This window comes from Scatophagus argus, chromosome 19 (assembly GCF_020382885.2).
Source record: "Scatophagus argus isolate fScaArg1 chromosome 19, fScaArg1.pri, whole genome shotgun sequence".
Classification (NCBI taxonomy): Eukaryota; Metazoa; Chordata; class Actinopteri; family Scatophagidae; genus Scatophagus; species Scatophagus argus.
This window is the reverse complement of record NC_058511.1, coordinates 10,605,622-10,621,364: the sequence shown is the minus strand read 5'-3', so window position 1 is coordinate 10,621,364 and position 15,743 is coordinate 10,605,622. Positions and strand designations below refer to the sequence as shown.

At 39.8% G+C, this 15,743-nt stretch overlaps 1 protein-coding gene across 5 annotated transcripts in view; it reads right to left on the bottom strand.

The window, feature by feature from the left end:
• baalcb (BAALC binder of MAP3K1 and KLF4 b) overlaps positions 1 to 15,743 on the bottom strand; it is a 37,031-nt gene that overhangs the window by 2,889 nt on the left and 18,399 nt on the right. Inside the window, exons 2-4 of one of the 5 annotated variants that reach the window (XM_046373721.1) lie at positions 3,049 to 3,229; positions 2,245 to 2,408; positions 1,171 to 1,392 (exon numbers count right to left, since the gene is read on the bottom strand). In XM_046373721.1, coding sequence (XP_046229677.1) covers positions 1,171 to 1,351 — 181 coding nt within the window. In that variant the 5' untranslated portion in view covers positions 1,352 to 1,392; positions 2,245 to 2,408; positions 3,049 to 3,229. Of the gene's footprint in view, positions 1 to 1,170; positions 1,393 to 2,244; positions 2,409 to 3,048; positions 3,518 to 15,743 lie in introns of those variants that run through there. The other 4 variants (XM_046373724.1, XM_046373722.1, XM_046373720.1 and 1 more) reach the window with 4 other exon arrangements.

The following is a 15,743-nucleotide window of genomic DNA, read 5'->3' as shown; positions in this document are numbered from 1 at the left end:
GCACATATTTTATACTTCCTTAGCAATGTGTAATCGTGATATATCCAGGATCACATGTACCGTTAATGGGACTGAACCAACAAAAGCAGAAATAATTTCTTAAGGAAATTCTGCACTGCAGCGTTAAAAAAAACATCACACGCTACATCACTTTGGAACCGTCGTTTGATGCGATCTTTGTGATACCAGCTGCCAATTCACTTGGCCGATTGTGAGTCTGTTTCATCTCTGCCGAGTGGGGCTTCGCTGAATTCGTCTTCACAATTACATCAAGGCTCCTCGACTCCTGTATTCACTAACAGCTGTATCTGTTGCCATGAGAGCCAAGTCCCGTTTGAGCGCAGTGGCTTTTGGTGCAGCCTGTTATGATTTACTGATTCATGTCCGTCTGGCTTCAAAGAAAACACAACCGCACTTCGGTGCAAGAGACGAATTCACAACGAATGGCAGAATTATGGTCAGATCTCTCTGTTTTGCAGCCGTATGTGGTGACTACCTGCACACGAGAAGAGGAACAATCGTTTCTAATGCCTCTTTATGTCAGACAAAACCCTTGGCAACAGCAGGATGGCCTTCACTTTGTCTTCCATGTTCGCTTCAACTCTCCTTGTGCATAATGGGTTCTTCTTTGAATAAGATGCTCAAAACCTCTAAAACGTGTTACATTTCGAGGATTTTTTTTTTTTTACCCCCACAGGGAATCGCACATAGACTATAGGTGTTCACTTTGATGTAAGGAGTGTAAAGAAAGAGGCGCTCAGTGCTAAATGCTGTCGTATTACATACAGCACATGCCTCAAAGCCTGAAGTGATGCAAAGCAGTGTGAATATAACCAATATTAGACAGGTTGGAAACCGAGAACTCATTGTCAACTGAGATTCCTTAATCAATTGATATTCATAATGTGGTAATTAAAAATGATGAATGTACATGTGGTGCAAAGACCCTATAAATAAAAACACAGAACATGTGATGCAGAAAAAAAAGGAAAAAATACCATTAAAATTGCAAATATACTGTATTCTGCAGTGGGAAACTAATTCAGTATTGTACTGTATATATAAATGTATTATTCATTTGTTCAGCAATTAAATTACTGCCTATTCCTTCTAGGAAATCAATTACTTATTCATTCATCCTTCCACTCAGCAGTAATTCATTCATCTTACCAGGGGTGATTGTTTTCTCAGAGGTGAAGCAGGCCTCAGAGCCCTCGGAGGGGATGCTCTGGATGGACGACAGGGGGATATCAGTGTCTGTGCTGGTGAGCCACGTCGACTCCGTCTCCTTGGTCCAGCTCTCCAGGTACCGAGGCTCCAGGGCGTCGGTCCTGCTCCCCCCGCAGCCCATGGCTCGGCCTCAGGGCACCTTCCCTTCACAGCTGGATGCTTCTTCAGAACAGCAAAAAGAAGAAACCACAGGACAGCTTTACACCGGATTGGATTCCACTCGTTGGAAGCTGTGTGATCGACTGAGTGAACTGAGTTTGTGCTGACCCTGACAGAAAGATATGCAATAATTTGGACACTATACTACTGGAATGGGTAATAAATTGGATTTGGGAGGGTTAAGGAGAGTAGTGTTGTGTAAAAAGCAGCATCAACACCAATCACAGAAATAACAGAAAATAATGAAAATGCATTGATTGATATTTAACCATGTGTCAACAGTCAACACCTCTAAAACATGTCATTGACTCAAAATTGGGTTTACAGGCATTTTTTATTTTTTTTTTGGAGATTTTTCTTTTCAAGGATTTTTGCCTTTGAACAGTTTGACATATAAGAGCAAGACAGGAAACGTATGGCGAGACAGAGGAAGAGGGCGATGCTGCAGCCATGTGGCGTATGCGGTAACCTTTAGGCCACTGAGGATACAGTCACTTCTCACTGAATTATAAATGATGTATCCATCTGATAAAATAGTGCTAAATATGTTGAGTCATTTTGAAAGTATATGCCAAACTTCACCTCGTCCAGCGGTGATTTCCTGCTTTCATTTGTCTTTAGATGATGAATTTGACAGCAGGCTGAACATCTTTGGGTTTTGGCTTAACGTTTGCTTGGGCTTTGGCGAACTCTCATCAGCATTTTTTTACACATTTTATAGAAGATATGCAATTAATCCAAAACGTAACTGGCAGGTGAAGAAGCCTTAGTCGCAGGCCTAAAACAAACTGCGCTTTTCAATTCTGTGCATTTGACCGGAAACTTTCTTACACAACACAAACACATAATACTTACAGATGAGAGGTGCCAAGTACTTCTGTCCTTGAAAGGGTAGGCTGAGTGGTGTCTCCTGTGTTAGCTCAGTCTCCCTCACATTTCTCCATGAGCACCTGAAGGCAGCATCTCCTCATGGTCAATCAGCTCAAGGAGACCACTGATCGCCCAAAGCAGTTGGTCACCTATACAAACGAAGACAGGGTGGGGTCAAGAAGATGCGTCCCTACGTGTCAACAGTCTCTCAAGAGTATTTTGTACTGTTAGCTCATAGGAAGGCTCTAATTCACTGTATTATCACCATCAATATCGATGGTGTGGAAACATCTATCCATCTATCTATCTATCCAGAGACCTATTATCTCATGACTGCACTGCTCATCAATACATCTTGTAAAACAGTTAGAGAACAACCAGATCTATAGGATCACCGCGCTTTGGTCATTGATCACTATGTCACTGAACGGAGGTGGATTTCCCCTGAAATCAGACGCTAATCAAGTTATTGTATTGATGCACTGAATGTGAAGCCGTTCCCAGTCAGGCCTCCGAAACATCATCATCATCGTATCGCCTGATTTATTCACTTTTTACTCTTTTGTCTTATAAATTAAAGGGGATACAAATGGATGTCCATACACAGCCATTAGCCCGTGTAGCCTGGGCGGGGGGTAAAAACGATGAAAAGGGTGCAGCAAAAGCGCACCACATCGCTATGGGTGAAAGCAAATAGCAACGCGTGGGTTACATAGAAATAAAAGCGCTGTCGACGGCCGTTAAATGCAGCCAGTGCGGGGAAAACAGTGAAGGATGATAAAGGCTTACTGGTCATGGACAGTCCCTGTTCTTGTCTCCCCCCGGTGCTCCTCCGTGTCGTCTGCCAGACAAACCTGTGACATCCTGTCAGAGCTGAAACTCCCCCCCGGTGGGGAGCAGCGGGCTGTGCGTCGGTGCGCTCCCGCACTCACTCCCCTTCAGCACGATGAAGGTGTCACGAAGATGAGGTCTGTGGACGCACATTCAAGTGTAAAGCTGTCAGCTGTCACCACGTCGGCTTTAAAATAAGGTGGTCCTCGGTGGTGCTGCTTGTAAACACCATTAATTAAACCGCATTTTGGCACTTTAGCGCAAACAGAATAACTGCGCGTGCTATATTCGATTACTAACAGACTCAGAATATGTAAATAAATAGTTCTCCCATAGATTCATTAAGTGTGTATTTTCTTGCTCAAAAGCACAGTGGCACAGCAATGGGAACCTGTTACCATCTGGATATACGGCCCTGAAACACCAATAAGATATTCACTACTCTGCCCACAAGGGGGCAGTCACGACCGACCCCTGGGCTTAAACAACAGCGCTGGTAGCAGTTGTAGCTCCCATGTTCACGTTGGGAATATATAATTAATGGTGGATTGTTTGATACGTCAACAAAGCTGCCACACACTGTCACAAGTCACGAATGTACTGGGTGCAAAACTATCAGGAATGAAAAGAAGTCTTCAAATTTATTGTCACCTTTTTATCACAACGACTGACAGGGACTGCACTCTTTAATACAGGGTTTTCAGTCAGTTTCAGGTGGCTGTAGGCAAAAATAAAAAGTCTAATTTCACAGGAAAGAGTGCATTGGACATTTATATTAGCAATACATTTATTATGTGTGCAAAGGGTGAAAAAATCAGAAAAAAACAGAAAGAAAATACAAGTGAATGTTTGAGTCACACAGCCATGGCCCTATATGTTTTATGATTTAAGTTTTTCACATTAAAACCTGAAATCAAAGTGCACAACAGCAAAAATGACCAGCACTAAGCATTAGGACTGGAAATCAATAAGGACACATTTCTGATTGGCAGCTTCTCCTCGCCGCTGTTGCCAAGTGCTTGCTCATGGGCTGCTATATAAATGAACTGAACTGAAATTGAATTGAAGTGATTATCAAAGTAGAAAAAGCGCAGGTGTTAATAACATTAATGACGGCTCAGGATGCTGAAGCAGCTAAATGAAATTCAGCCAATGTTTTCTTTGATTACCGAAACCTGTGCTTTTCCTACCGAGACACTTCAGAATGTGTTCTGTGAAAATGGCACTTGAAAATACTAATGCAGTACTACTCCTATTGTAATATTCACATCTCAACGTAATCATCAATTCTTTCCTAAAACTCCATTTCACTGATTGCTTGTCAAACTTGGCAGCAGAGTGCAAATTCATCACAGCTTTGGATTTTGACTTCCACAGTGAACTGTAGAAAACAATAAACAGCGTGTCTCTTCCTGCTTTACTGAACTGAGAACATGTAAAAAAATATGTATGTATATATAGTTACTCGTGTGAATGAAGGTCAGTTAGTTCTGATGCATCAGCTGCCAATAAAGCACATTAGAGAAAAACAGAAGCACAACGGAGCTTCAACTGCGAGATCGATTCACTAATGAGGAATCTCGCCACTTGTTCCCATCACACGAGGGAAAGATTAAACAGGCAACAGCAGGCTATTTAAGCCAGGTCAAATAGTGATGGCCACTTTGTACGAGCGCATACACCTTTTTTTCATGACTTCTTTCAAACTGCCCAAAACACAGGTGCAAAAATCTGATTTACAAATGGTCAACTCTTGTGACAGTCTCCTTATGCTTTGAGGATTATCGGTGTGTAAACGCAGACCTCTACGTTACATTTGTCTTCATTACTGGACAGTCCGTAATGGAGAGCGACGAGAAAGACAGACAAGCTCGCTGATTCCCGAACCATCAACAGGTCGACACCTTCATCACTTGTCATACACTCCTGTGAGCTGCACCAGTGAGCCTCCACCCTGCACACATGGGCCGAAAGGCACTCAGATGAGAAGTAGAAACACAGTCGCCTCATCTATGTAGGCTTTGAATCCTGGTTCACAGTGTGGTTTTATTTAAAAGGACTATCTTCTAATTGGAGTGTGGCCCTTATGCTCAGCCATGATTTCGTGCAGGTCTGGCAGGATATGAGCTGAGTAACATCCCTGTGACTTCCTGAACTCAGCCCCCGTCTCCTTCCCCCGTCACCCAGCAAATGAATCTCGGATTCTGTGGACAGCGTGGTCAATATGAGGCCGGACAGCTTTGATTTGTATGTCCTGCCCCTCTATCCTGCTGGACTTCTGGTCAATAGGCCTGTCTTCCCTTTACCCCGGCGATTAATGCGGCGCGCTGTCACACACTGCGCTGGAGTGAATCATGGGAGAGCTCTTGGTGGTTTCGGCTGAAAACAAGGATGTAGGCCACTGAATTATACTGAATGATTGCTTAGCATCAGGTTTAACATGCAACAGTGTTTGTTTTAGCATTAGGAAGTCTGTGATTTTAAGTCTTTTAGTGCAAGTCCAAGTCACTGTAAGTCAAAATATGAGTTTTGAATGATGAATGTGTGTGTCAAAAGTGTTTTACATACATGTGGGTGGTGGTGAGACCAATTTGCTTCCTTGCAACAGTTAGATGATTAAAAATTACCACTCTCACAAGTGTAATATGAAGCTACAGCCAGCAGCAGGTTAGAGTATTAGCATAAACTCAAAACAGGGGGAGACAGCTGTCCAACTGTAACAAAATCAGCATACAAGCACCTCTAAACTGACAAATGGACATGATACTTTTTGTTTGTTCAATCTGTACAAAAGCCAAAGTATAAAAACAGAAATTTGAGGTTTAAATGACTTTTATCCTTCAGACAGGCAATTCTTGTCTGGGTGCAGTGACTTCCTGGAGTCTGACTTCTACATGACCAGCAGGGGGCGACTACATTGGTTTCAAAAAGAAGTCTGATTTTATGTAAGCTTACGACAAAATGACCCTACTTTTCACTTTATTTCTTACCTCAGTAAACATTTTCCTAATGAGATCATCATCTCAGTCACATGTTTCAAGTCTTCTTCACACAGAGCAGAGTATGCAAAGCAGGGTATGCTTTTGGGCTTAGCTACCTTGTGGTCGACAAGTTGCGAAGATGACACGTTCACTGGTTCACAATGTGTACCCTTTGCAGTTCCACCTTTCAAATATGGTCACATTTGGTTCCAAAAATCCAAGATCCCAACAGACACAATACCAAACTTGAGGATTCAGTACAGTAGACAGCAAACCAATGGGTGATGTCATAGTGGCCGCAATTTATTACACAGTTTTTGGTCCTAATTTCTCACCCATCTTTCAAGTATATAGATCTGACACTTGACGTGCTCTCCTGATAGCAAATCAGGCACTACTTATTTATTTATATGCCCATATCTCTCAAAAGTCACACAAGGTCATTGTGTCAGTGTGTCTCTCTGACCATAAAGAGTAGTTAAATGTTAGAGATATGACCTCGCTGTTTCTTAAACAGAAATTTTATTCATTCATGCTTATGATAAGAATTATGTTTTCTCTATTGTGTGTGTGTGTGTGTGTGTGTTAAACAAGACACTAGTTTTCCAGTTGGCATTTGCTGCTTTATTTTTAACAGCTGGTCAAGGTTGATAGCGGATAATATGCACTCTCCACTGATTTGCAAAGTTTTGCGGGAGGGAAAAGAGCCTCTTTTCTGGCAAGTTCTGTCAGGAGGGGAAGTGAATGAGCCAATGTGCAGCAGCGAAGCAGCCAAATCCAAACTTTCACTGGGATTTCAGTCAGACAGCCAGGCGAGTTACAGCACTGGAAAACTAATTAGGATGTTTCGAGTTTGGAAAAGAGAAAAGTTACCTCCAATTAGAAAGGATCACTAGCTATCAATTTCTTAAGTATCAGGTAGTGTGATTGTTGTAGCTACAGCATTACTACAATTAAAAAAATACAACAATAATTATGAACATAATATAATTCTAACCAAAAATGCAAATTTCTACACAGCCATGCACCCTGGAGAATACTCTATAACATGATACGGAGATATCATCGTGTTCACTTTTCCTGATTCCATCAGCAAAGTGTTGATATTGGAGCTTCCAGTGAGACAACGAGAGGCTTATCCAGATTGAGCTTTGCCTGGAGGTTGTGGTTCAGTGGCATCAATCACTTCTCTGGGGCCTTTATTCTGGGAGAGACATGCCTCCTCTCTTTGGACTGGCAGCGGTAATCTCCCCCCAGTGCTGTGCCAGAGATCTCTCAAGAGGTTGTGTTCTTTCAATCCATCATGGTCTGAGCTAACATGACAACTTTTCATTAGTGCAAAGTGCTCCAAAGGAGAGGCACTACTACTGCCTAAAGAAAACAAGCGGGGCCGAACACAACAGTATTTACTAGGCAGAAGTGGTAATAAGATGTGGATGAGTTTATTGCTCTTAAGTTTATTAAGCTTCGGGAACAAGAGCAGCTCACAAAGGTGCAGCCATTAACTGAAAATTAAGACTTTTAGTTTTTATATTGTTTTCTTGCAGATTTAAGTGACCACGTTTTTAGAGCTTTGATGGTGCAATTCACAGAAATGATTAACAAGTCTGCTTGCAGATACATATTTTGTTAAAAAGTAGAATTTCTTCTGGACTCTAATGGAAGTTGGAAAAAGAAACTGCATAGCACAGCATTATTAAGTAGTATATCTTCCTGTTAAAGAGATTTAATTTTAGAACATAAATTAATACATTTCAACACATCTTGATGAAACAGCCTTTTTAAAATCTCTTTAAATTACATCAGGAGGCTGCAGAAATTTCTGACTTTGAGCCCCAAGTATGCGTTAAAAGGATAAATTCATGTTTGACCTAAAAAATGATTAATATTGACACCATAACAAAGTTATTCTCCATGGCTGACTTAGTCTCATTTACATTATCAGGGGAAGTGCTAAAATCGATCTTTAGCCCGTTCTCTTGATATTTCTGCTGTTAAAATTCTGGTGAGGGTTGGCCCATAAATGCAGCCCTCGCACTTTATATGTTTCATTGGTTTTATCCTTCTAAACACACAACTCTAATCCTATCAAAGGCGAGCAATATTCCAGAAAGGGCATTAGTCTGAGGCTTATGAAGCGAGAGACCAGAGCATTAGTATTCATGGAATTTCTTAGGACAGACTCTTGGCTTTAGGGAAATTATCTTGGGGAACTTTGACGGAGCTCACATAAACATCAAATTATAAGCTATCATGAAGACTCATGCTGACTGCTGGAGATGAAGTCCAAGTTTGGACTTAAAGAAGGTGATGAATTTTGGAGGATCAACACTATGCTTAATTTATATTTGTTTTTCCACTTAAAATGTCAATCACCGGTGTCACAAAATAAATTTTCCTAACAAATGTGCCACAAGGGGAAGTGTTAAGTCACACCGGCAGCATGGCAGCTTGGCTAGACAGTTGACAGCGTCTGTGGTTCAGTTGGGTCGTTGACTTTGGTCCAGACTGAAATATCTGAAGATCTACAGCTTGGATTGACTTGACTTGGATATGGTTCTGGACAGCAATTTGAGGTTCTGGTGGCACCACCGGTTTGAAATGTTTGGTTCAGAGAGAAATATCTGATCAAATACCATATGGTGCGATGTTAAGTTTTGTACACATATTGTACACATTGATGTACTGTAATAATGTCATCCTTTAACTTTTCTTCTAGCTCCGTCATTGGGTCAGAATTTGAATTTGTCTAATACTTTTTATCATGACTAAAAATCTGCAAAACTCAGTTGTACTTTTTTGTACTAATCACATGATTAGCATGCTGATGCAAGCATTAGATCTCTGCAGATCTTTGCTTCCTGAGACTGGTTGAACAGAAAGACTTGAATTAAATCTTCTCTGAGACATGGAAATTTAGCCATGAGTTGTGAGGAAAAAAATTTCATGTTACTTTTACAAATATTTATTTGTTAGTAACCAGAAAACGTCCTATTCACTGTAATAGGCAACATGTTCGTTTTATTGGTTGCAATAGATGTAACAAGCCATCACCACTCCAGTGGACTGTAACTTAAACAAATGCACAGGCATGAATGTGTCCAAGATTATTATTAACTGTGATGAACAGTGTCAGTGAAGTAAACACCAGTAGCTTTCCACCAGTCATATGATGTAATAATCTATAACCTATGCTTTTGTTGACATTGCAAAAATAATTTCTTTATTTGTTTAATGGGAGTAATATAAAGCAAAAATACTTGCTGTTAGTGGAGATATAATGGTGACACACACATACTGCATGTACTGAATGAGTTTTGATGTAATTTCCTAATTCTGATTAGCTGTACGGTTATTTCACAGCATGAGTGACATGATTTCTACCACTGGTGTTGAGTGCCTCAGCAGTGTCAACTGCCATCAGAGCCTAATGAGCCAATGAGATAATTTGGGTAATCAGTTGCTCTGTGCTCTTTCAGGAATATTAATGTTCCCCCAGGGGAGCAGTGAGACATTTAGAAAGTCAATAAGATCAATCACAGAGCTAATTTAGATTCACTTTAGCTATTTTTATCAGAAAGGGATGAAATGAGATGTGGGTCCTCAAACAGCATGAGTGAATTCAATTTCAATTCATTTGTTTAAAATGTTCATCAAAGATATATTCATTGAAAAACATGTGACAGCAGTTCAATAGAAGTTTTTATCAAGTGAGGTTGCTGTTCATTTGCCATTAGAATATATTTTAAAAGGTCATATGTTCAGTGATGTCCATTATGCAGATATCACAGGATACGGACTAAACGGAGCACGTCTATTCTAGTCGAATGACTTCTGTGACTTTGATAGGAAACATTGCTTTTCATAAAACTATACATGGACACAACAACACAACTGTGAGTGTAAGTCCAATCCATTTCCGGACTGTTCGCTATCTAGTCATAGTAATTAAACTACAAGTGCTGTTGCCAAGCCAGGAAACCAGCCATCAACACTTCAGTGTGTCATCGGAGACTTTTGTTTGTTCTAATCTAAGTACTGGTAAGCACTTGCTGATTTTCACATAATATTTGTCATTAGCCTGATTTTAGAGTGAGAAAAACTTTCTGCTCTCTCTCTGTCTCTGGAGATACCAGTCGCCAATCAACAGCTTCCCATTCGTACATAGAATCAATACACACCAAAATGACTCCACATTACAGGAGCAGAAGCGTGTGTGACAATAAAAAGGAGCAGGCGGTGCAGCAGATGGGATTGTTTCATACACTGCTGATTCACTGTAATGGGAACAGGGAGCATCCACAGCTTATAGCCTGATGTATGCCTCTCACAACTCAGACCGACAGCACAGGTAAGGGCTAGAAATGAAACCGATTTCTGAAAATAAAGCCACGTCCTTCTCTGATTAAGGTGTTCCTGTTATTATACTACAAAAGCCTCTTTTTGTGATTGTCTTGCATCGTTTAACTCCTCCACAACAGGCATATGCTTGCACAAAGTCTTCTTCCAGTGTTTTATGGACGAGAAAATGTCATAAAACAAAACCTAGACAGCTATTTAGCTTTAATGAAACACAAGAAGTAAATGCAAGGAAAGTCAAAAAAAAAAAAAAGATTTTAAGAGGAAGGCTGGAGACACGTTTGTCAGGTAAGTATGAGTCTGAACTGATGTTCCTTCTAATCATGAGACTGTCAAAAATGATTTAAAGTGCAGACAAATGAAAGGGTCTGCTTATGCCTATAGACTGCACAGTAGGCTGCATCGCTACTGCTGAGGTGAACTGTAAAGGTGTTAGAAAAGTTTCACATGACTATGTGTAGCTGAAAGTGAAGAAAGTGAGTATTTTTGGGTGAAATTGAACAATATTGCTGTATATAACTACATACTGAACACGGATGGCATCGGCAAGATTTTGAGTAATTTAATGACATAAATACATTTTAAATTTTTGTCTTAGTGTTTATTTAATGTAGAAGATGATGCATCTCTGTTTCTAAAGGCTACAGTTTGAAAATAACTCCCTAAAACAGCTAAGGCTGCACGCATCATGACATAGTTGAACTGTGTCTGACTTAGAAGGCTTTCCATTTTGTGATTTGGAAAATTAGAACTTCTTTCATTGTTTAAAGCAATCATGTTCATATGTGGGAGCATGGAAAAACTGACGAGAAAAGAGAGATGAGACAGTTACCACACTACCACTATCCCTGATATCAGTGTGCGCTGATTAAGACAACTTTCTTTGTGACTGTTCAAACTCAACATCTATCTAATTTGACATAAGTGTCAACTTTCAGCAGCCTTCGCTGTGTTATTGAGTGACTTTGTCAGTCATTTTGGCAGCCGCTACTGCTGATTCATGTCTCTCTGCAGAGTAGTATGCCCCTGCTGACAAAATCAAGTTTCACAAATCACTTCAATGTCAACTACCACTGCCTTGAGCCTTAATTTTAATGATGATCCTAACTGCAGGTGATAATGATAATGTATGTGATGCTGACAAATAGTTACTCAGCTGAGAAGAATTGTACTCTAAGTGGATAGTAATAAAATTATTATTTTGTTGGAAAGGTATTACTTTTGATCAATAATATAATGTAATGAGATAATGTAAAGTGATATGTTTCAGTGCGGGTATCATTTGTGCTCAGAGGATAAAAGCTCATGAATTAACCATTCAGAACAAGAAGGACACTCATAGAGTGTAGATCTTCACTAAGACCAACAGTCCATTCCTCTATGACGTGCAAACCTGCTACCACTATATACTCAATGTTTGGACTTATTTCAAAAACTATTAACAGTTATGTCAACATATGGTTATCCCCAGTTGAAGTCTCATCATCTCAGCTATACATTTAATTATAGACCCAGAAAACACTTTATCATTCACATATGTACAAAAATCGAATCTTTAAAATGACAAATCATCACGAACATCACAGCTTGTTATAGAAAATAGTTGGTGCAGAAAACTGTATGTTCACATGGGAGACATTCTTACAAGAAAAAAAAGAGTTGTTATGTCAGTGTTACAGTTGTACTAATTCTCCCCTGGTATTACTGTCCCCATGTGCTCCATAACGTTTTTTTTTTAATTATTTTAACACATATGGCATTTGGCATTTACCCAGGTCAAACACTCAATATTGCAATGTTACCAAAAGTGAAAAATTAATTAATGCATCCACCTATTTGGATCTCCTCCAAAGTATCTTCCTTGGCCCATACTACACCCTGTCACAAAGTTAGACAAACCAAAAAGCTCCTAATCTCTTTGGCAAGGTAATAACCCTGACAGTGAAAATCAAAAGCGAATGCCAAATGTAAAACACCCATGCTAACAGCTAAATGCTAATGTCAGCATGCTAATGTGCTCAAAGTAACAATGCTAACACTGACATTTCTATTTAAATGTGTCTGTGCGCTAACATTCGCTAAGTAGCATTAAATACAAAGTACAAGTGAGGCTGATGGGAATGTCATTACAGTAATCAAAGTCTTGGACAAATTTTGAACTGAGATGAGAAGGAATCTCCAGAGTTAACAGAACGATCCCCAATTCAATAGTTTTTGAAACATTTCTCTTAAAAATACAAATGTCAACATCATGGAGGTACTAATGAACAAGTTATTAAGTTATTAAGATGTTGAGATATTTCCCTGGTTAATGATAATTTTTACTGTTATTCACTCTCAAGGCACCATGGAAAATTTCTTGGAAATCCATCTCCATCCATACCTGCTGAGACATTTCCGGCTTGGTCCAAAGACAGACTGACTGACATCATTACCATCCTTACAGTCACATTATAACCATGACATAAAATACAAACCAAATCCAACCCTAATTCTCTTTAGACTTTTTTTTTTTTTTTTTTTTTTTTTTTAAAAAAAAAACTCTTAAGGATTAAGGATTTTAACTTTAAGGATTACCCATAGAAATAATATTTTCCAACCAAAGACCAATATACCAATATTTAATGTCACTCTGCGGACAACTACCCTTCAGTCAGTGATGTAATATCTCAGAAAGCTGTCCCTCAGGCTGGACATGACTGTTTTTTAACTGCACATCAGACATTACAATCTGGGCCAAGCACAAACGAGGGAACACTGCAAGGACATGCGGCGAGCAATGAGAATGATAATTTGAGGATATCAAGCAGAACAGAGAACTGAGTTATTAGATGACTCAGCAAAGCAGATGTTGAATCTGACCCAGCAGTCTGTTGGGACTGATTAGAGAGGCACATTTCACTGAAATCTGCAGCTTTAATCAGAGTCAGTCACAAATGCTTAGGAGCATTTACCATCTTTTAATAAGGATAACATTTCTTTTTTTCCTTCACAGGTTCAGCTGTTTGGGAGGAGTTTTAAAAACTCTACTTTAGCTTTAAGTTTTGTATTTGCTGTGTGCGGTGAAGATTTTCACAGAGATGAGTGACCACGTCCAGCGGTAATTTTCTAATAATAACAATAATATGACAGAATAATGCAAGTGCACGGAGACTACATGAACCTACTACAGCTTTATCATTAGGCTGGTAAGATACAGGAAATGATCTGCAAAGCTGACCTGATTCTCAAAACAACCACCACCACCTGCTGATTACCAAAGACATATGACGCAGTTTCCATTTGTCTGGTGAGGTTGCGACCTCTTCTTTGAGTGGTAACAAAAAGCTGGACGAGAAGGATGAGGGAAAACAAGTGTAGCATGGGATGAGAAGGATGGATGGTCTGTCAAGGCTGAGGATGTACTTAGTGTCAGTGTGGAATCCAGGGGGGAGGGAACAGTGAGGACGACCTGCAGACCTCACCCCCGAACTCAGCTGTCCATCATTCTATAACCATGGAAACGCTTCAGTGACGGGGTCATCTGGCGGGTCAAGGCTCCCTGCTGCTTGCCTCCTGTAAAGAAACCTGTGTGCCCCATCCAGGCCTCTTGACGCTCGAAAGAAAGGAAAATAATCAGTAACTATTTTGATAATTGAGTAAATCATCTAAAGCAATCTGTCAAGCAAAAATACCCTCCCGCCCACCATTACTTTGGATTCAGGGAAAATGAGGATATACATTTTTCACTACTCTGACACTTTATAGGCCAAATGATTAATCAAGAAATTATTTTCCCAAACACATTTTGTTCAGCTATGAGCAGTACAGCAATTTGCAAACCTGGATTCAACTTTCAAACTTTTCTCCATAGCAATAAATACAAAAAAGTCTTTATGAGGACTGCGTGAATGTGGTTCGATCACTTTTGATGGTCAGAAACCAAACCGCAAACCAATGACTTCAGATTCAAATGTTGCTAAATCTTGATTGGTGCACGGACAGCATGCAGCAGAGGCAAATATTTACACAGACAAAAGTCTGACTTTGTCTTTACCTGTTCTGATTTTACTTGTTGTCACCAGACATGGCACATGGGGAATACACCTTGCTTGTATTTTATCATTCTGTTCTTGAAAATGTCACCAACATAAAATTTAGTCTACGACATTGAATTCACCTGGCAGGCTATTTCTCCCATCCACAAATCTTGGCCACTATTTTTACAGACCACTTGGTGGCAACACTGTCTCATCTTGTTAAGACTGACTTTAATACAAAGCAGAATTGAAAAGAAACAACACAGTTCACTAAGACACATCCGCCCACTGTGTTTACTGCCAAAAAAATGCATCACTTCTGGTGTTTTCACTAAAGGTGGCTGACATTTTTGAGCAAAAGTGCCAGAAACTTTTTCATATCAGCAGTTAAAGACTGTTGTCATCACACAGCTTCACTACATGCACACATGATTCACACTATGGGCAACAGTGACCGGAGTCAAAAGTGAGTGGTACCACAAAAATGTAAAAGTCAAAGGGATATTTGAGTTTTCCACTACTCTGGAAAGCTTAGAAGTAGGTTGTGCAGTTTGGCCAGCTGTCACCATTTCCCTCTTCTTTTTCTGAGTCTTGAGTGTATAACTACTGACACCGAAATGTGCTGACAAGCTCCAAACTGAAAGAACGCTTTAGTGTATGTGGCGTTTGGTCATATTTTGGAAAATTTTCCCATTTCAGTTTTCTGTGTTGGTTTTCAAAGTGGTTTTGGAACCAGCTCACCATCACAAATAAAGTAATGGAACTGTTTCTACAAGTGTTTTTTTTTTTTCTTTTGCTCTGCTGCTTTTCCCCACACTGAAGGGAGTTTAATATTGATTTTTGAAGGCTGTCATAAAAATTGGTGAACTGATGGATTTGGGTTTTTATAATTATGTTGAAGCACTCTGTTCTGATTGAACTTTAAAACAGAAACAAGCCAAGTCAGAACAAAGGATATGTAATACCGTTACAGTAAAAACAGTCAAAGGCTAAACATCCATTAGAACTTTATTAACTGGGACACAAGGACGATAAAAAGGGCACAAAACCACACCACAGCTAAAGTTTAGGGAAACTTGCTTTGCTGCAGAAAACACACTGAACCATCTGAGCAAATCATCTTCCAACCCGGGATAATTTAGAGCTCCTTTTATGGTCTTTTCTTCAACCCTTTACTGAACCAGCAGTTCACACTGAGAACATCATCAAGCTAATAATAAAGCTGATAAGAGCAACAGGCTCTCAAAAAGTGAGTAATTAACAGCCTGTGGATGCAAGCAAACTCAATCATTCT